Source organism: Chelon labrosus, assembly GCF_963514085.1.
Source record: "Chelon labrosus genome assembly, chromosome: 12".
Taxonomy (NCBI): domain Eukaryota; kingdom Metazoa; phylum Chordata; class Actinopteri; order Mugiliformes; family Mugilidae; genus Chelon; species Chelon labrosus.
The window spans coordinates 22894046-22915972 of record NC_140345.1 but is presented as its reverse complement, the minus strand read 5'-3'; the positions used below and the strand labels follow the sequence as shown (position 1 = coordinate 22915972).

Below are 21927 nucleotides of genomic sequence, written 5' to 3'. Positions count from 1 at the left end.
AGAAAACAAGGAAACAGCAATATTTTTTTTCATCTGCTTAGACAGCACTGTCTTTTTCCTCTTCTTGAGTTTCAAACCCAAAAAAACAGTTGCAGTTGTTAAGCTGATGACTGTTTTTCTGTTTTCCCCATCGACTGCTGAAGAAGTGCCTCATCCATCACTTTAAATACCCTCTGATGCACGGTCCTCCTCGTGCAATACATGGGCCTGACGTCAAACTTACAATAAACACACACAGCACACAGACAGCCAAGTGTATATATGCACCGCATGCATACATTCACACACAAACACATACACCAGATGTACACATTTTAAACTTTCCACCAAAAAAAACAAAAAAAACATCTATGTTTGCACCCGTGGCATTGGCATACGTCTTAAATGGGTAAAGTTGTTGTTACCAATCACGCCATCCAAAGATGTGCTTGTAGAATGCCCATATACCAGTTTTAGTCAAAACAAACACAGTTGCAGAAAGACAGTCAAATAGTTGTGTAATCAGACAGGATCAGGAATGTATGTGCTGTTAGTCCTTTGAGCACTTAAGGGACCCAAGCTCATAGATGTTGGGACGTTTTGTATATAATTATATGCTATCTATGGATATGCATATTTTGCATATACACTGGGCTTTATGTGATCTCCATCCATCCATCCATACAAGCGGCAACAAACTCACCACAAGACAGGCATCTGAATCAGCTTTCCATAGAGAGCAGTGCTGAAGGATGGGATGATGGGAATGAGAGGCAGAAAAGCTCCTGTATTGTCCCGGCATGTCAAGCCCGCTTGGAACCCAAACACCTGCAAAGTAACACAGATAGAAAGTGAAACAGTGATATAGCGATAGTGAGATCAAACCATTTAATTAAAGTTTTATTTATATGGCGTCAATAACAATACAAATTTTCCCTAAACTGGTTTGATCTAAATGTGTTCAGTTGACCTGTCAGCTAACATGTGCTTCTACAAGCTCTGGCTTTCACAAAGATAAAAGACAACATGATATTATATGTGGAAAACAAAAACCACGCTTTCCTGTAATTAAATTCTAAGGGCTGCCTGATTACATGACAAAAGTGACATGACTGTTACAGTGAGACGTTTTCAACACGCTTTGCCCAGCTAAGTTTATGAAGTTCCATAGCACAGGTATGTATACTAACACATATGAACACACAAGGCAAGCCGAGTCTTCATACATACTGTAAGTACAGAAAAGGCAGCAAACACTGCTCTATACCAGAGAGATGTCTCATTAACTAAGCTACTGTTAGCGGCACATAATGTACTGCAACCTCAGTGTTTACATAGTGTTAATAGCACACATGCTAGTAAAGTCCTGTTTAATAATGGAGGTACAGGATGATGGCTGCAACCAGCTGTCCTACGTGCAGCTGCTGTATTTGCACAGAGCTGGACTGATTCAACTGCTCCAAGTAAAGGTGTACTTAACTATTTACTGCTCAGATGGCCCAGAGCGGGCAGGCAAACACACAATGATCATTTATTTTTAATAGGACAACTGGCCTGAGAATGTAATATTGAAAGCAGAGTTAATATATCAAACTGAATTGCATTATTGTCATATACGGATGTAGACATAATAAAAACGCCACTTTGAAATGCATGCACACATACCACACTCTGGTTAACTGCAGCATTCTATGTGGATCCACATTTCTGTTCCCCATTCAGAAGCAAACATTCAAATAATGAAGGTTTTCAGTTGTGATACATCGGTTTCCTTCTGTGGCCTTCTTGTTGAGCAAACAGGCTAACTTTGAGCTCTTTTTGACCATCATGGAAAAGTGAGACAATGGTGAACCACTACCCTCAGACAGATACCTAAGCTCTGACAGCCAGCGTCAATAAAACACAGATTAAGATAAGCCTTAGTTTAAACCCTTTTCAAATCACTTCCTGCACTGGGTGAATTGCGGCCAGAATGACCTCCACCCTGCCATGATCCCACTGCCAAAATCCAGAGGTAGAATAAGAACCGTGGCAGATACAGATGCCGATTGGCTGATTGGTCACAATGATCCTTGGCCACTGACCAGTTGACTGTTAACCCTGCAGTGACCCTCTGATAAGGACTACCAGCATGACGTCCAGTAAACATCCTGCCCTAATAACACACTCAGGCCATACCAGGCAAGACTGGACCACCACAAATTACTCTAGATCTGTTATCCGGGAGTCCTAAAACCCGATTTACCAAATCCACTAACGTTCTATACGTATTACATAGGACATCTGGGACAAATAAAGTATAAATGCAGAGCTTTTTATAAATCATTTTGAAAATCAAAGTGGAAGACAAATGACAAGCTTCACTAGCACTTAACATCAATTAGCATAGTTCCTAAACACTTTGTTAAGAACACATACTATTTGCAGAGTGGTATTACAGAATAAACTTATGATTACTGTTGATGATCAACTATAGTACCTCTTTTTAAAACAAACTTCAAAAAATACATGTCAAATACCAAAAAGCTTTCCAATAATTATTCACAAAGTTCTGAGCTGACTCATGATTGTCACGTTAAGTTTAGGAACAGCTGTGATTTTTTAATAACGCAGACTTTTCTCACTAAATCCGGTTTAAAATCTGTTGAATGAAGAAGCAAAACATCAATGTTCAATGTTTTTATCAAATGCAACTGTTATTAACAATTAATTTTATATTTAGAGCTTCAAAAGTACTGGTCAAAACTATGCAGCCTGTGTAATAACAGGAGAATGTCACCGCTGCATGGAACGAGGCTTTAGCATCCCATCAGTTTAGTAGATGAAGAAGACCAGAGGTGAACTGGTGCTCATCAGGAAGCTCAGTGCTGAGTTTTTTATGACCAGGTGAAAAGGGGTCATCAAGGTCATTAAAAGGGTCATAGGGGCCATTTCAGAGAGTTAAAAGTGTGGCGTTACACTCATTACAGTGGCCATTTCCCGGTTAACCTACTGGCACACTACGCATGAAAACCCTACCAGATGTAGAGCATATTTAGTTTCAAATGGAAAGATGATGAACAAAGAGAGCAATGTGAAAATGAAATAAACAAAATAGAGGAACGAAAAAACAAGCCCTAATTAAAAATGGCTGTAGGACGGCTGTACGTCCACTTTCCCGTAAGTACGTCTGTTTGCCCTTTACCAAGAAAATACACTCATAACACGAAAACGACTATTTTAGCTGCACAATGAAATGGCAAAATAAAATAATTATTAAATGCACAGGTATCAATGAAATGTATATGTATGGTCATGTCCTATTTTTGGTGTATGCCTACAAAATGCTGGGAAAGGGAGTTTCTCTTACTGTGAATGCATACTACTACAGAGTACAATATTATCAGGCTCACCTTGAGATAGAGGTGTGCATAGCAGTGATGCAGCAGGTTGTCCGAAGGCTGGTTAAGACTGCTGACAGTGGAGACCAGTTCTTGAGCATACATGGGCACCGAGTGTTCAACATTGACCCTTTCCACCTGGAACTGTAGAGAAGGAAGGGGATCCAGGGGCTGAAACACTGGCGCAGAGACTGGCCCTGGAGCAGCCTGCAGGATGGAAAATATAAAACGGAGGACGGGATTAACAGTAAAAATAAACCTTTTCACACCTTTACTTTTTCACTATCAAGACATAAGCCTCAAAAAAAAAAAAAAAGGTTGTCAAAGAAGGTCAGGATTAGTAAAGAAGGACGTTAATGAGAGCAAAGGAGATTTAGAGGCACTACCTTGCCTCCCATAATGACTGGCATTAGGGTGTGAAGGAGGTTGAACTCGGCCATTGAGACGGTGACTGAGACTCGTAACAGGGTGAGACAGGTGAGTCTGGTTGGGATGAATTCCTCTAAGCGTGATATTTCTTCTGGAGTAGCTGGGCCACTGCTCTCCTCAATCATTTCTGCAGAGATAATGAGACAATAAGAGGAGAAATGTTGTGTAAGATGCTGCAGAAAAGGAGGAAAAATACATATTATTATAAAATAGCTGGTTTTCATTTGCTCTACAACAGTGAAAGTAATTTTAAGCATTTTTTAATGAAACCACTCATTTAATCAATAACCGGAAACATTTAAAGAGTCAGAAAAACTACGCAATACAAGTCAACATGGTAAAAAAAATAAGCTAGCAAGGTCAGGGCTCACCAACGTAAAGAGTGACCAGAACAGTGAATGACTAAATCTTGTCCAGGAATAAGGTAGACCAAATTTCAAACCCTTTCTTGCGGCCTTGGCTCCTGTCCCAGGACACGGGCATGTTTTAGTTCTGTGAAGGTTCTGCTGGGCTACGTTCCCAACTACAAGGTGGCCTCAGAACTTGATCTCAAAGCTGTTTTGTGCTTTGGCTTACCGCCACAGCCTGCATCAGGTTCATCTGGCACTACTATGTCCAATCTAATAAGTATGCCAGGGCTCAAGTCACATATCCACAGTGATCATTCAAATTACGACATGCAGCTCAAACAGTACACACGGAGGTGATTACAAACACTTATATATTTAAAACACACAGAAAAGACGCACTATTTTCTAGATCTTGTTCAAAAAGTACAGTTACTGCGTTCCTTCTAATGTTTTAATTTACTATGAAATCCCAAATGAACACAGCGGGAGTAATTTGAAGGTTGGAACCTTTTGCAAAAGTGCAGATTTTATAAAAAAAAAATAAACACACTGTATGGCTTCCATTTACAGCTCATTGGAGAGAAAAGCGATTCTAAGAACAAGAAAAGAAAAAAGAACAAATTGACACGTCTTCCCCCTTTTGACCTCTTTTGCTCTTCTATCGACTGATATCAGATGTTACCAAAGTCACCCGGAGACCAGCTAAAACCTGGGCAGTATGTTTTTAAAAATTATTGGCATATTTACCCAGATTCAAAAACAGAGAAACCTGGATAAACCTAAAGAAAAGTATATGAAGTGTTTGTCTGCTTCTATTCGGACTGTTAAGATTTGCAGTGCTAAACTAAATAATACTGTAATCAGAAGATGGAGAAGAGAGGAGATTTGTTAACACAAAACATAAAGTGTTTTTCAATAGCAACTTTGGCTTCCTCTTTTATCTCAATTTCTCTCTTTCCCCAGGGGTCTGACTACGCTGACCCTCCTACAGACAATGCCAGAGAGCACAGACACATATAGAAACAGGAAGGAACATGCTGACCTATCCAACTTTAGACAAAAACCTCTATAGTAATTACCCCATCATCTATTATCTATCGCAGATGCTGAAACAACCGAAACCTACGGATGTTATCATTTCCCAAAAATCTTTTGCAAAAGAGTTATTGCTACAGATATTGCACACAGCCACACATTCCATGCTCTTTCACAACATCGAAGGGATGAGCTCATCAATAGCTGTGCAGGACCATCGGCAACAAAAGGTGTTTGGCTTAACCTCCCTGATGTGGTCCAAAAGGTCACTACTTTCATGTACAGCTGTGTGTTGAAGGATGGGGTTGTGCAAGGAAATAACAATGTGATGAGGATACTGTAAATTGCTGCAGTTTCTGATCACTGACAGAAGAGAAGTACATAGAGTACAGATAAGATGTTTGGGAAGAGAAGAGAAGAGAAGAGAAAGTGTTAAAGATTTCTGACCTTGCTGTGGTTTGCAGTACGGCTCATACTCGTGGTCCATAGCACATGTGACCATCTTGAGGATGCGGTGGACAGCACTGCTGTTCAGCCTGATGTCCAGAGGTCCCACCACCAGCCTCTTGATGGACGTCTCTTGAACCACAGGCACTACCTCCTCCATACCAACCACAGAGAAGTCCTGAGAGCCTGCAAACAGGAACACACTGTGTCATATATAGTATATGCTGTATTTTGTGCCCTTACAAACTTGAAGAGTCAACTTAGTCAAATGTGAGACGCGTAAGTATTATAGGATCATTTAATGTACAGATATTAATATTTAGGCTACCCCCATATGCCATTTCTTAATTCAGCCTAAGCACAGAATCCTGTCATCTCTATTAGCCAGAAAGGCAACCAAGATAGCCGTGGTGTAACGCAGCAGCAGAAGGCAGCTCACAAAGCTGTGAACCTCTGGAATGATGAATATTCCAAATGTCCACTTCTCTCACACAGCTGTCCCTTCATTCATCGCAGGCCCCTGTTCCAGAGGTCCACTTAAAAGACTCAGCTCCCCAGCAATAAAAAGGGAGAAATTAAAAATAAAAGAAGGGGGTGGATGAATGGCAGCGAGGGAGGAAGAGGACAAAGGGTCACAACTTGTTTTATTCCCATTACATTCCACCACTGCACTGAACATTCTTACAGCTAAAAGTCAAAGCTATGAATTTTACTTTTTTTTTTTTTTTTTCTCAACTGAAAGAGCAGGGGAATTGGGGGTGTAACTTCCACCGAATTTTGGAAATTTATAAAGGGCAACAGGCAGTGCCACTTCCCCTTCCCCTGAGTGAGATTTGGCTGCAATGGATTAGGCCTAATATCAACCATATGGCTGCAGTTAGAATGGTCAGTGGAATGATGAGAAGGCTGAAATTAGCTGGGATTTAGACGATTTAAAAGTGTCTCCATTTCCCAAGATTAAAAAAAAAAAAAAAGGTTTTTAATCTGTAGCAGTACTCTAATGTGAAGTCAATGGTACAGTGACCTGGGACGGTTAGTATTTCGGTTGACGCAGAGTTTATGTTAGTCCTGTGGCAACGCAGACTAATTTGTTTGGTTGACACTGGATCTGGTCCATGTCCGAGAAGAGCAGAAACACTGACAGAAGAGAAGCATTCCAACTGGCAAGGGTAACCACAGCCGTCCCGCAGGAGAAGAGAGTGACACTTATCCTGCTGTCAGAAATGACTTTGACAGCTCAGGATGACGGTATCAATGTTTTTTTTTAATTTAGATTATTATCTGCGGCTGACAGCAGCAGAAGGAAACAATAGCCTAGTCGGAAAAATGTTGAAGCACAGGGAAGCAGAGTGAAAGAGAAAAAAAAGAAGGCGGCAAGTAAGACAACACAGGTGACTTTAGACTCCAAACAGATGATCTGAACAAGTTAATAAACTGATCCAAGCAATTCTTCGTTTCTAGTTTATTGTTAAAAAAGCTTTAGTACACTTCCCTTGTTACATTAAGACACAAACGGACACTAAAGCATCCTATTTATGTACAATTTATGCCGTTACAGAAGTTTATAGATCTAATTGTGGGTTTCTTTTATGAAGTGAAGTGAATGAACAATGAATGTTAGTCAGGTGTTACACAAAAAGAAGCTTCCCAGCAGCACTGAAAGAAAATGTTCAACATCTCACCGTAAATCACAAGATGTTCATGGGCCAAATATAACATTTCAAAATGAAGGGAGGCCTTTTTATCTCTTAATGGGAACGTCAGATCTTTAAGACTTGAATAAACATTCTTGAGTGCAGTTGCTTGAGGAATGAGAAACCCTGCCATTCTTAAGGCTTCTGCCTGGCAGAGTGACATCTAATTAGGCAAGAGGGGCCTATTCACTTTCTCAAGAGCTTACAGGTAAAGAGACAGAGGGGAAACAGTGTTTCAACAAGCAATGGGGAGAGAGAAACTCAAATACGTGTCAGTGCAGACTAAACACTTCTGACAGTTGCCCTCCAGGTAAGTTTGGGGTGAGAGTGAGGACAGAGAGGGTCAAGGACCAGGTGGCTGTGACTGAAACAAGACAAGCTCTTTCTTCACGTCTCCAGGGGGCTTGTTTGACAGCAAAGGACAGAAGAAAAGAAAAGGGAGAAAGAGATGGAAAGACAAGAGGGGAGAAAGAACAAGGCAGAGAAAGGGAGAACATGACCGATATAAAAGGAAAAGAGAGAAGAGGTGGCAAGGTGACCAAACAAGCTCTGTGTGGAGGAATAAATTAAACAATACCTTTGCCGCTGCTGTTCTCCATTGTGTAGAGATAATCCATGTAAAAAGCACCAAAGCGCTGCATGCCTGCTATCTCCGTGTAGGTCTCCTGTCAAACAAAAGTAGAATTAGGTAAATATGGAGGCAAGGGAGCAAACAAGCTGATAACCTTTTAGAGTGGCAATGACTAGGGGTCGAGATGGATATAGCAGTGGAGGTTAAATCAGTGATAAAAAAGAGTTATTAACAGGTGGATGTACTTAGCTGAGATATTTAACAGACCTGTAATATGACTACTATTTAAAAGGAGTTACAAAAACTTAAACTAAAAGACGGGGCCAAATTTAAATAGCAAGCTCAGTAAACCAACAATCTTTTTATATACTTTTTCAGAGCACAAAGGTCATTCCAGTCCAAAAGGAGCAATAGTCTACATTTCACAGTACACAGGGAGGGTAATTTACTACATATCCACTCTGTACTTTATTGAGTAATAAGCTACTGATAAAAAGAATTGAAAGTTTCCTCATTCAGTTGGTGCTTGGAGGCATGCCAAAGGAAATATATATATATCTTATCTACGACAAGATAGGATTTTTTTTTTCCCCCAACAAATCAAAACTGTCTCATTGGGACCATAACAGATATTTTCATTGTAAAATTGTGAAATTAAATTTTCAATTTATTACCGTATATAAGCATCATGCCTGTAACGTAGAAAGCAATATACACAACTTCACAAAAATATTTATTATATATTTGTAATGGATATCAAGTTACCCAACAATAAAAATAAAAATATAGTCTTTTCAACTGCACAATAATTACAAGGTGTGGCATTGATAGCTACTGAAACACTGCACCACCTCCGAGATTTTTATTTACAATCCTAATTAACTAATGAAAATGGTAAAAATGTCATAACATGTCTCATCGACATTACTAGTCTGCAGGACAGGAGCCACTGATCGTCTTAAACATTATTTGAAAGTTATATTTCAACTGAAAAACAGTGAGAACGAGCGAGCGAGCGAGAAACAGAACGAATGAATGAGCGAGGCCCCTCACACATTTAACACTCCACCCACAGACTTACCAACCACTTCTCTAAACAGAGATTTCAGGAGAGCATTATCAGGGAGGCGGGTTAATGAGTAATATTTATTAGGGGATCTCTAATGGCTCTGGCATGCTTTTGGATCAAAGCCAGGCTGGTTTCAAAATCACTAATGAATTAACACTAAAACCTTTGAGTCTTAGACTTTCAAGTATGGATAGATGGATGGATGTCCAAACAATTGCTCCACTGAGGGTCATGAACATTTCTAAGCAGAGTCAACACTAGAGCTGTGAGGGTTGATGAAGGAAGCCGTGAGTTATCAGGAACAATGGGTTTAACACTACTACTTGGATAGAATGAACATTCCTCTACTGCAGCCAGCAGCAGGGTGACTGACAGAAATAATCTAAGGCCAAACAAAAACCTTTAGGTTGTTTAAAGGAGAACACACTATATGTTAAAAAAAAATAAAAGATTAGCACCATTAAATACGATAATAGCTGTCACAGCAGCCTTCCAAATGAAAGATAAAGAAAGGCTGCTTGTAATTATGTGAGATTGCTGTTTATTGAGCCAAATTAAATAATGTGCTTATTATTTTAGCAGGTACCATTTAAATAATACCCAACATTAATGTGTTTGTTGGAAAACATTTCTATATTCAGTAGAAGTTTCAATCTTACCTACACATGTTTCATGTCGTGAAGGCCAAGTAAATGGCAGGTGCTGGCCAAGAAGGTCATTAAGTTTAATGCATTTATTTTTTCTGAGCTGATTAAACGGTATGTGTTGCTGTCAGTCTCTATGTGAGATGCATCTTGAGCTGGTTCTTGGCCTGGTTTGGAACCGAACTGAACTGAACTCTTCTGAAGGTGTCTTTTAAAACTTTGTGATAAATTTTCAAGGGGGAAAAAAACAGCTTGATTGTGAATATAAACAGCTTTACTGAAGGAGCTACATGGCTGCTCTGAGGTCCTCTCAGAGGACACTAACCAGAAATGCATTTCATTCTTCTGCATTTTGGCCTTCCAAAGTCAGTGTATTCAACCATCAAAATCAGATCTTTCAGCATGCCTGGGAACATAATATTTGGCAAGGCAGTATCAGGGATGAGCACTTGTAGTCACCTCTAATCAGTCTAATTAGTACCTTATGATTAGCAGCATCCAGGATGAATTCAGCCCTGACTCCATTGTTCTCTGGACTACGGTAGTCAAAGAGTGAGTTGGTGAGGTAAGTCATTCCTTTACTGCTTAGACTGTCTCCACAGCTGAAGAACACTGCATCCTGTAAAGAAGAAAAGGGAATATTATGAGAGGTACAAATACAATTAAGTCCATGCTACATAAGAAGATCTCATCCAGAAGTATTGTAATTAATTTAAAATATTAGATATTTATAGCTGACTAAACAATTTAAAGGCAATCTCAGGTAACTTCAGTGGCCCAAAATGTACAACACTGTTAACAGAGCATAAGTTACAAACACAAAACCTTATGGTCAATAAGGAAAAGGCAAAACACACTCTTCCACAAACTACCACAAACTTCTCTACCCCTTGAAAGCATTCACCTGGAGACAAAGTTTAAGTGTTCTCTGACATTTAAATCGTCTTTCCAGTCATTTTACTTTTTTTCTTGAGGTTTAAATGCAGTATTTACCTCTTCACGTCGGTTCATGTTTTCCTCAAAATCCCGTACTCCCATGATGCCTTTCAGGCAGAGAGCCCGGCAGCCCACAAAACCAATTTGACAATCGAAAAAGGGGTCCCCCATCATAAGCACCTGGAATAAAAAAATAAATAAAAAGCCTGAGAAAGAGACTTAAACTACTTCCTAGTGAAGAACAATGTGGAAATGATAAACTCTATGTAAAGTATATATGGAATTATTGCTATTAAACAGCAATAAAAACAGTATGAATGACACTTCAAGACCGTGTATATATGTGTGTGTGTATACTGAATAAAGTATCGTTGGAGAATGGTGGGCACTATGACCAGTGCAGAAACACTGGTTTGTAGTGATATTGGGGTTGTAGGGTCTATTTATTGTGTAATAATTAAAGCAAGGGTCAGACAGCTTCTATGTTCCCTTGAGAGTAATGCATGTTTGCATGTGGTAGCAGTCCACCAGCTTCTGTAATCCCCAAGGTGTGCTTTTCCCTCACTCAGTACGTCTTTGCTTTACCCATACATAGATAAACAGAGAACATCCAGACAGCTAAACAAAGAATCCAATAAAACTTTACGTTTCACCACAAAATTATTACAAGGCCTAGTTCTCCCTGTTTTACTAGCCACCCCTCTGCCTTTCAACGCTCTCACTTTTGGTCCCAGTTCATACTTCTCTCTCTCTCTGTCTGTCTCGCTGTCTCTCTCTCTCTCTCTCTCTCTTCGAGCCAAAACATAAATTACAAAAATTGGTATTGGAAATCACTCAGAATTTTCACATCTGGTAAAAAGCTTTGGAGCAAACCTTTCTTACTCCAACCAGGTAATCAGAGGAAAAGGTTCAAAAATATTTTCTACATCGAAGGGAAGACACAAATGTGTGCACGACGGGCTACTGATTACTGACCTGGCGAGGCTTTACAAATGTAGTTAGGGAGGGAATTAAAAGGAACTTCTGTCCAACAGCAAAGAAGGAGAAAAGAAGACTCATAATAATGATCAAAAGGGAGGACAGGGAGCTTTATTGGTCTACTCCAGTCGTGACAGGTAACAAGACTGCTCGAGGTAAAACTGAGGGCAACTGTTGTGGACAATTATAGTATTCATGTTTATCAAAATTACAACTGGTTTCATATTAAAGAGGGGCAATATGACGTAAAATCTACATCAGGATGAATATTTAACATATGCCTCGGTAATAAATGCAACGATGACACTGTGTTCTCTTACATATGGTTATTTAAACTTCAAAAAGCTGTTGTATTATCTTTTTATTATATGTGTGTATGCAGACATCCATGGATTAGAAATTGCAATTAATAAATCAGTAAAGTCTATAATCCATAACTCATGTTCAGCCCCATTATGATCAACAAACCGTTTAGGTGATAAGGTAATCTATGGAGTCTTACCTCAATAGTCATTCCCTCCTGTTCCAGACACAGGACCTCTCTGGACTTGACCTTCTGAGGACTGTAATAGCTGCTCTCTGACTGGGTCTCCGTCAGCTAAGACAGAAGGATCACATTTAATATTGTTAGAATTAAGGAGGAACAAGAAAAGGAAAAGTATATGTCACCTCATGAATTTCTTCAAGTGGAACACACGGGTGTCACAAAAAATACATTAAAGCAAGACCGTGGCAATGGAGTCCTTTACAAAGTTTAAATGTGTGTTATAAGTAAGTATGGAGGAGGAGATTTTGCCAACTCAAAATGTTGTGAGGGGACAGTAATGGAAAACTGGAAAGCAAATTGTAGCTCTACCTCTCTCTCTTTATGCGTGTGTGTCCACTATTCACTGCTGAAACAGATACAGGATTTGAAAAAATAAACAAAAGCTATACAAGCTTTGGATGTGCAGGACCATAAGACCCTTTAAAACCAGAAACAATAACATCCAAACAAGGACATTTTCTCAGATCAGAGGCTCGATGCCAGCCATGGGGGTAGGTTTGTGTTTCGACTTTGGACTCAGGCCAGAAACATTCATCAAACCACATGACAGCCACTTCTCTCTGATTTTAGCGGAGGCCCCTTTTGGCCTTAGTGGCATGACAATCAGAACATGACTAAAGAGTTTAACATACCAAGGGGCCAACTACTAATGTAGAGGTGATTGTTCATCAAGTATTCAGGTTAATTGGCTGTAGAGATAGGGCGGAGACACACAGTGAGCACCTGGTCAAATTTAGTAGGCTGGGGTGAGAAGGGTACAGAGCTGCGATGCTTCTGAGGTTGCCTAAGTCTCAGAACTGTGAGTGTAGGGCATAATATGCAGACCTCAACCCATTCAACTTTAACACAGGAAGCAGGTGCGGCGCAAGAAGCAGCTGTGCCTTATTATCCCTACTGATGGAGCAGACTCTCTCACCCTCGCTCCCTTCCCCTCGTTCATTTCTGATGGTTTAATCACGTGCAGGGACCACCCCAACCCCATTCCTGCAGGTCCCAGGGAGAAATGGTGAGCAAGGATGTTATATTACCTAGCTAAAGAAGTGTTCTGTGTGACAACATCAGCGCACAATGGCACTGACGCTAACAAGAACAGACAAACATGATGAATGTCCCAAAAAAGCATTTCTCAAGGAAGACTGGCGGGGCATTTCTACCTGTACCTAGACCTAGAATTACACAACTGGCAGAATAGCAGCTACTATCGCACCAACACACTACTTCACACGGTAATACACTAATATACAACGAGACTAATATAGCCAGAGAAAACAACATTATTATTATAAATTTTATTTTGGGTCTTTTAACAGCTTTGGGGATTCAACACAAATCACTGGATTCATATCTTGGAAATGATACACCAGTAAATTTGGGGGTATTTGTGTTGATGTCCATTACTCAGAAATGTAATAAGGATCTGAAGGAAGAGTGGGAAAAGACTCAAGCACTACCTGAAATATGCTGGAACTAAAAACTATGAAAAAAAAGAAGAAGCTAAAGAACCAGTGTTTCTTAAAATGAAAAATGGCACAAAGTCTGACATTTAGTGAAAGTCTGGCAGGTGGACTAAAGTAAAAGAACAAACGGTCAGTGCTAAACTATGCATTCTGTGTGTATAGGTCATTAAATCACACTGCCAATTTCTCTGATCAAAGATATCTGGAGTGTAGTGCGTCAGCAATCTAAAAATACCTCTCTGATTTCACATTCATGTCAAACTCAGGTTCAGGCAGTGGCTGTTCAAAGACATGAAATTCCTTCAAACTAAATACTTCCTTGTAGGAAAGAGACGAAAACATTTAAAAAACCATCCTTTCAGCTGTCTGCAATTACTCCAGACGAGGGGCAATTAATTGATTAAAAGAACTCAAACAATACAGGAACAATTTAAACATTATTAGAAAAACACCAAGGCCTGTTTGGCCCGAGACGTATCTCCCTTTCACTGATTACACGTACTGTCAAGTACACACACATACACACACGCACACGTACACACACACAGACCTGTAATGTGAGCTGAAGTGCCTAAGTCTGAGGGGAAACACAGATGAATTCCAACTATTCTAAGTGAGCGGGCAGGATTAAAGTTCAGGATTCATTTCTGAATAGTCATCATTCCATGTATAATGTTTAAAACATTAATGTGACCCGAGACGCCAGTTAGCGGTTACACTACCCTTCCCTATACCGCACACAGAGACAAAGGGGACTGGAACTTCCTGAGGATCAAGCTGTTTTTAAGACTCTGACTGAAAATGTCAACAAAATAAAAAGATTCAGGGGTGAGGTAGGCAGAGGGAGTGAATAAGCAATAGTATATGCAACACACTGTCTTTATCTTCAGTATCTGTATATACAGTACCAGAGTTTCAAAAGTTCAGACTCACATCCTCATTCAATGATTTCTCTTTATTCTTTATTATTTTCTACATTGTAGAATTATACTGAAGACATGAAAGCTATGGGGGAACACATGTGGAATTATGTAGTTTGTTAAGTGTTAAATAAACGAGACTATGTCTTATATTTTAGATTGTGTACAGAAACATCTGCACAGTGTTTGTACTGGAGGTCAAAGAGAGAGACACCACCGAAGAGAGTAGAAGAGAGTGATCGAACCAGGATCCCGTGGGGCTTCCAGATACAGACTGACAAACTGGTGATGGCTGTCCAACCATCTCTAGTAATAGTAGACAAACAGCAGAAGAGGATGGTAGTGATAGATATTGCAATCCCGAATGATAGAAACATCAGGAAGAAGGAACATGAGAGGGCTGAAAGAGGAAGTAGAAAAGATGTGGAAGGTGAAGGCAACAGAGATCCCTGTGGTGATCGGACCACTTGGGGCTATGACCCCTAAACTAGAAGTTTGGCTCCAGGACATTTCAGGAACAAAATCTGAGATGCCCAAAAGAGTGCAGTACAAGAAACAGCTATGGGTGCTTTCACACCTAGGTTGTTGTTTCAAAACCATGAGCGTTCATCCTTCAGGTCGGTTTGTTTGGGCTGGTGTGAACACAGTTATCGCACTCTGTTCAGGTGAACCAAGCTGTGCCTGATTACAATTGCTTCCTGGAGCGATTTGCAGCGTGGACACACGTTACCAACCGACATACCTCACTACCTTATAATTACATAATCAAGTAGTTTACCTGTACAGTGCCGCAAAGGTCGCTCCAAAAGCAAGAAGTATAATAGTCTGAGAGGTTACAAAGACATCCAGGATAACGTCTAAGCAACTATAGGCCTCTCTTACATTGACTGATGTTAATGTTCATGAATGCACCATCAGGCGAACACTGAACAAACACGGAGTGCATGGCAGAGCGTCAAGGACAAAGCCACCGTTCTCCAAAAACAACATTTTTGCCCATCTGCAGTTTGATAAACTGCTACGCATCATGTGCTAAACATCATGAGGACAAGCCAGAAGACTATTGGGTAAATGTTTTGTGGCCTTAATCGAGTAGAAATGTTGGGAAAGGACCTGAAAAAAAGAGCAGTTCATGCGAGGAAACCCACCAATATCTTATAACTAAAGCAGTTCTGTACTGAGGAATGGGATAAAATTCCTCCAAGCCGCTGTAGACATCATCAAACTTCTGGAGCATGCAAATGCAGCATTATGAGGGGATCTTGTTTGTTATTAAAGTGAGGTTACTGTAAGAAAATAACTACTTTTTGTCACACAAGGACAACTTTTTTTTCCCCATTAATAATTACGCATGTTTTGACATACAGCTGATTTACCTTGAAGGTAACAGAAGCTTTGGTGCAGTAGAAGCCTATGGAAACAATGGGGTCTTTGGGAGTGTGTTGTTGGGGGCTGTTGGGGATGCTTCCTGTCTCTCTCTGCTGGTACAGGCCTTCCTCTCCTTCTTCCTCTGTGCCTACGATGGCTGGAACGAAGGACCAAGCCCACGACACCCAACCTTGGTCTCCCTCTTCAGGACTCCCAGGCTGCATGTAGACATCCTGGCTGGAGTACTGGCTAGACCCTTGACTTTCCATGTCCGCATCTATCGCTGAAGGGGATAAAAGAATGAATTAGTTATGATGCAAACAAAAGCAGGGAATTTTACAGTACTTAAGTACTGGGGGAAAATCTTGGGCCATTGTCTGAACGCCTAGAAAGAGTCTGTTACAAACATATAATTTAGGCTGGTAAGTCCAGACACCACAATTTCAAACCTACAAGGAAATAAAATGTAAATTTAAAAACTTTTAGTTAACGTAACACTAACATAGGATTCCTACGAAACATGCCATTCTCTTATTCAAATAAATAAATAAATTAAATTTGCAAACAATATCATTGCCAAAGTTATATTACATTCAAATCTGGGTTCAAATAAATAAAACTTCACCCATTTATAAGCTCTTCCAGATGAATCAATTTAAAAAAGCAGACTGAGAACACACTGGTCCAACAAAGAGATAAATGCTGTCGAAACGTCTATACCCATTGTAGAACACTAAATTTATTTGTCAGTGCCTTCAAGCCAGTTTAATACAAGCAAGTTGTTTCAGCTGTCAGCTGGAAAAGACAAAACAGCACAGACCAAAGCAGTTTCATAGTAGTTGCTGGCTGCCAATGCTCCAACATGCAGGTGTGTAAGTATTTGTGTACTGCATGAACTCACTGAAGCGTGAACTCTACAGAGAGAAAGGGGAAGTCCGTTCCACTGGAGGCCATAGGGCACAGCCTGTCATCCAGCATCCTGACAGAAGACGGCTTTGACTAGACCCAGTGGTCAAGGCTCTTCGTGCTGGACTGTACAGCACATGCTACATCCCCAGATGAATACAGCTAGGGGTTTTGGCCACATATTTGATAAGAAGCCAACAGACTGACACAGAAATTTGGGAAGGCTTGGTAGCTTTGAGTCACCAACGCAAAACCAGCTTGGCTAAGGGTTCAAGTGAAGGCCAACAATGGCCAACTCTGGAACGACGCATAGTAAGCTCACTGGTTGGGCCACAAGTTTCAGACTAGGTGAAAGTGTGTGGATAAAGTCAGTGAACTGGCATGTTGCTGGTGTGCATAACCAAAGAAAAGCACCATTTAGGGGTTCACAGGATCCCCAAAGAACCACGCACCCCTCCGGTCCGGATCCTGACACCTGAACTGGTCCCATCATGTCTGTTTCCATACACTTTGGGATAGAGGAAGCTGATGTCAAAACACAAGAATGTGTAATCCCATTCCTCACGTCCTTTACGAGAAAACAATATTGTCCGTGAGGTCACAGCTTAGGAATCCCAGAGGCTAAGGCGGTGAAAATTATGACATATTTTAATTAAATCTTTCACTTTGTGAATTGGCAGCTGGAAATCCCATGTTATGGCTTTTTATCTCTCTCTCTGTAGCACAATGTCCCCGTCTGATTCTATCTATCATTTCCCTTTCCTTTTTGTTTTTACCCTACAAAGCGGTGTCAGTTCAACAAGTTAAGCTCTTTCACTGCACGTCACTGCCTGACAAATCCTACACTGGAAATGCAAGACAATCAAAATAAAAGCACAATTAGCAATCAAGCGATCAAAACAGGCCAGCTTAAGGAGACTTTGAAGTATTAATCTAAAGAAGTGATTGAAAAATTCCCAGAGGGAGAAATGGGCCAGCCAAAATGTATGCCGTCATAGAGTAGAGCGCTCTGAACGTACAGGTGTGAAAGATCCCTGTTTGGTGCTTCACTGCAAAGTTTGTGTGTTCGTGTGCATGCCCATAATAAGAGCTCAGGAGCTCCATGCAATAACACATGTCAGGGTCATGATAGGTTTCTCTGAGTCCAGAGTCTTTAAGCACTGGTGCTGTCTAAACTAGTGAGGGTATTTGAGTGAGTGAACAGCTCAGTGACACCGAGACAGTGTAAGAGAAAGCAGTTCCCTCAGAGGCCAGTAGATGTCTCTCATTGTTTATAGAGGGAGAGGTGGACTGGTTACCTGACCACTGAACATCTGCCCAGGGTGTATATGTTTGATCATACATTACTCATTATTAAAGCTGCACATACACCATGAACAAACACTTGCACACCCAGACATAATTTATCTGCCTGTTTATAATTTTCTCATAGGTGATAATAGTCACACACTCACTTTGGTGTATGCCTACAGTACATACTTTGACATAAACAATAAAACAGATATCAAAATATGCATTGGACGTTGTTTCCATTTGATACTACCAGCGTAATATTAACGTCACAATCTTTAAAAGCCATTTTGGCTCCGACGGCAAATGAGTATAAAGAGCCAGACAAAGAAACGCTGAATCATCCACGTCCATATACTTCAAACTTCCATCGTCTTTGAATCTTTACTCTAACCAGAAAATGTGAGATGATAATTAAATGGAGGCTCTAAAAAGACCACGTCATGTCACTGGGGTAGCATAAGGAAGCCACATGAAGTTTATAGCATGGAGAGAGTCTGTGGCCTCGGGAGATGGCCTGTTTTATTAATTTTATTAAAACCAATGCACAATTAGAAAATGCAAAAAAGATCAAATACTGGCCAAACTCATAACTCCCCACACTCATACACAAATAGTATATAATAGTAAACACATATAGTCTATAAAGACAGGCACCCAGCCCCTGCCACACTACAATACTCGGGTCATAATTCTTCACATACTTGTTGAAACCATACAGATTTCCCTGCCGTGACCAGCTGGTCTGTTCAAGCACGTTAGTCATGTCTGTTTCCAACCGCTTCATTTTTTTAGCGTTTCACGGACTTCACTGAATTTCAGACAGCAGGAAAACCAGCGGTTTAATCCTGACTGAAAGGTTGCTTTGGTTAGTGATACAACAGTATCCTGCACCCTTCACCTATTAGGGCTGTTCATTAATGAGACATTGGCTCTTACCTAAAAGAGAAAGATTCAAACAAACAACATGTAGCCACAGTGAATCATGGGCACATAAACACATTACGAGCCTTTTTCCACTTCACTAATTGGCAAAAGAAAAACACCTTCACATGAGGGAAAAATTAATAATCCCTTTGAAAACGTTCTAGAAAGAACCACTTTAAATTAAAACGCATGGCTTATTAATACATCACACAGTAGATCCAGACTGTATTCATTACTCACGACTAAATCTTTTGTCCTGGAATACACACACATAGCCTCATTTCATAAAAACTATGAGCATTCAATCAGCCCAGAAGCATCAGTTACATAAGCCAACTCACTGCAAGAGTAAATAAAGGAAACATACATCCAGGAGCAGTGGAGCCAGAACACAAAGCCAAGACTCACCACAAACAGCTTATGGGAAATCAAATGAAGTGATGAAGTACTACCTACAATACTGGTATCACGTTTCAGCAATTTTGTGACAATGATTGTTTCCTACAAAGTACAACTCACTAATAATAAATATACATGTAAGCCAAGTCAGTCACTATAAGTATCAAGATACAACATAAGTACTCAGAAAACATTTCATGGTAAAGGCTATCTGTACTGTTAGGAAAATTATATTTGCTACTTATAAATAATAAATACATTGTGATTTGGTTCCTCTATTGTTTTCTAAACAGTCAGTTCCAATCGCCATCTGAAAGGAATACAGTCAAACTAATATGTTTGTGCACAAGCGCAGATGCCTCTCAACATCCACACACCTTCCTACTACAGTGCATACACGCACAACTGCCCCCTGCCCCCTTCAGCTTCATTGCTCTGTCGATTACTTCCAGCATAACAAGATCTGGGGGCGCTCAGGTTCCAAGAGCTGGTCCCCTCTTGTATATTTTTGTGATGGGATACTAATTCATTCTCAGAGGCTCCGCATAGCAGTAGCATGACACCGACTCTTACATCTGGCATTGGACACCGAACTGGAAGCTGCGCCAACTTGCAGTGAAAGTTCCACGCCAAGAGGCAGGAGCAAGTTAGAAGGAGCAAGGGAATATGCTGTATTGTGTTGGGCTGTCTGCTTTCCCCTCTGCCCACCACTTCTGCTCCACCATAATTTGCTCCCGGTGCTACAGAGGTTGATTTAGCCCAGCAGGGCTTGGGACTTGATCCTGTTCTATTTGGCAGTCATGAGGATGAGGAGTTGGGGAGAGATGAGATAGGGGTTTAAGGAATGAGGTGGGGTTTTTTAAAGCGGTAAGTGCAGCTATAATAATATATAATATATTCTGTGTGTGTGTAGGTGTTAAAATTTTGTGTGTGTGAAAAACATTGCAAGTGGCTATGCATAGTAGAGTTAGTATATGTTCGTCTGTGCTATGCCTATGAGACATGTTGACTGCATGCATGTGTTTAGCTCAGCTGCTGGATGTGAGCTGTGTGATTTCCTATGGTGCTCCAAATAGAAAGACGGAGGTGGGCCTGTGTTTGATTCAGCCATGTTTCTACTCCTCATCCTCCTCTCCTGCTCCTATCCACATGGAGGCGATCAGGCCTGATGACAACGGTCTGTGTCGAGTTACACGCTCCATGTTTTGTTTGTGGAAAAAGCAGGGGGAGTGCACACCATGGTCAAAGCCATGTTAAATGTCCCGGTTAGAAACAACAGCATGAGGAGAGACGAAGCCCCTCAACAGAACAAGGCTACACGTGGAGAATCATGAGACGAATATGCTGTATAAAAACAAAACAGCTCCAAGAACCCTACTAATATACATACACTGCTTTGATTTGAGACCTCCATGTATCATTTCAGGATAAATAAAATTAAATGAAAATTTTACAGTCAGAGAGAAAACCTACTGATTTATTTTGCTGTGTGTGCTCCTTGGTTGGTACACAAGTAGAAATATACTGCTAGGGGTGAGCAGTTTCAGCAAAAATGGGGGCCTCACCCACACAAAGATATAAAGAGCAAAACTGTCAGTAACTGCGAAATTCTACTGACAGTAGCTTTAAAGAAACTCAGCTTTAGAAAAAAAACGAATGTAAGGTGTCAGTTAAAATTGTCACTGTCCTCTCTGAGGGGGGTTCACTCACCAGGTAAATTTGCTCCAGCCTCCTTGACAAGACCAACGCCCTCTTCGCCCTCACCCTCTTTGTGTCCTCCAATTTCCCCGTAGTAGAGGGCAATAATCAGCTCTAATATTCGGATGAACATGGGCAGCTGCTGATCGGTGATGGACAACTTCAGGCTCTCCACCATCGTCTGGATCTGAGAAAATACACATAAGCGTAAGAGATTGTTTACATCATAAAAGATTTTTTTTTATCTATTATATGAAATATGCTACACTAACACTACATAATGTGATTATTTCTCTTTCTAAAGGTGTCCAACTACCTGTAAGACCATAATTCCTCTTATTAAAGCTATAAGATGCATCTAGAAATCATATATTATGTCCCTAATGTGAGAAGATGTACAGTACAGAACTACAAGAAGGAAGAATACATCCGGAAACAAGTGTACCCACATAATAAGCTTAATATTAATCACTGTGTTTACAAGTAATATTGACAACAGCTAGAAATCTTGCCACTAATGATTATATGTAGTAAGGAATGAGCAAATTCTACTTGAATACATCCTGCTAAGAAAATAGGTGTCAACCAAATTAAATTAAAAGTGTGGCTTTGTAGTGGTCAGCACGCACAAAAGTATAAACCAAACGTACTCATTTAAATATTAGCTTTAGAAAATACACCATCAAATTACTTTCTGTTGTCTGTCATTATTTTTTCCATCCAAAAAAAGTTTCGATCTGATTACATAAAGAACTCTCTACTATATTCTGCTATTGTTCTACAACTAACTGATTCCCAAAATCATTGTCGTCAAAAAGCACAACAGAAATCTGACCAATCGCTGACTAAAGTAATTAAGATAGGAACTCATGATAGATGTGTCAAAACCAAACACTTATGGTA

At 40.3% G+C, this 21927-nt stretch overlaps 1 protein-coding gene across 3 annotated transcripts in view; it reads right to left on the bottom strand.

The window, feature by feature from the left end:
* Positions 1-21927, bottom strand: part of vps13b (vacuolar protein sorting 13 homolog B) — a 284402-nt gene that overhangs the window by 235880 nt on the left and 26595 nt on the right. For all 3 annotated transcript variants that reach the window (XM_084556273.1, XM_084556271.1, XM_084556272.1), the window contains 10 exons: positions 21037-21211; positions 15813-16087; positions 12015-12110; positions 10592-10714; positions 10080-10217; positions 7892-7979; positions 5621-5806; positions 3746-3915; positions 3372-3566; positions 683-807 (listed from right to left, as the gene is read on the bottom strand). In XM_084556273.1, the coding sequence (XP_084412399.1) occupies positions 683-807; positions 3372-3566; positions 3746-3915; positions 5621-5806; positions 7892-7979; positions 10080-10217; positions 10592-10714; positions 12015-12110; positions 15813-16087; positions 21037-21211 (1571 nt within the window). The remainder of the gene's footprint in view (positions 1-682; positions 808-3371; positions 3567-3745; positions 3916-5620; positions 5807-7891; positions 7980-10079; positions 10218-10591; positions 10715-12014; positions 12111-15812; positions 16088-21036; positions 21212-21927) is intronic.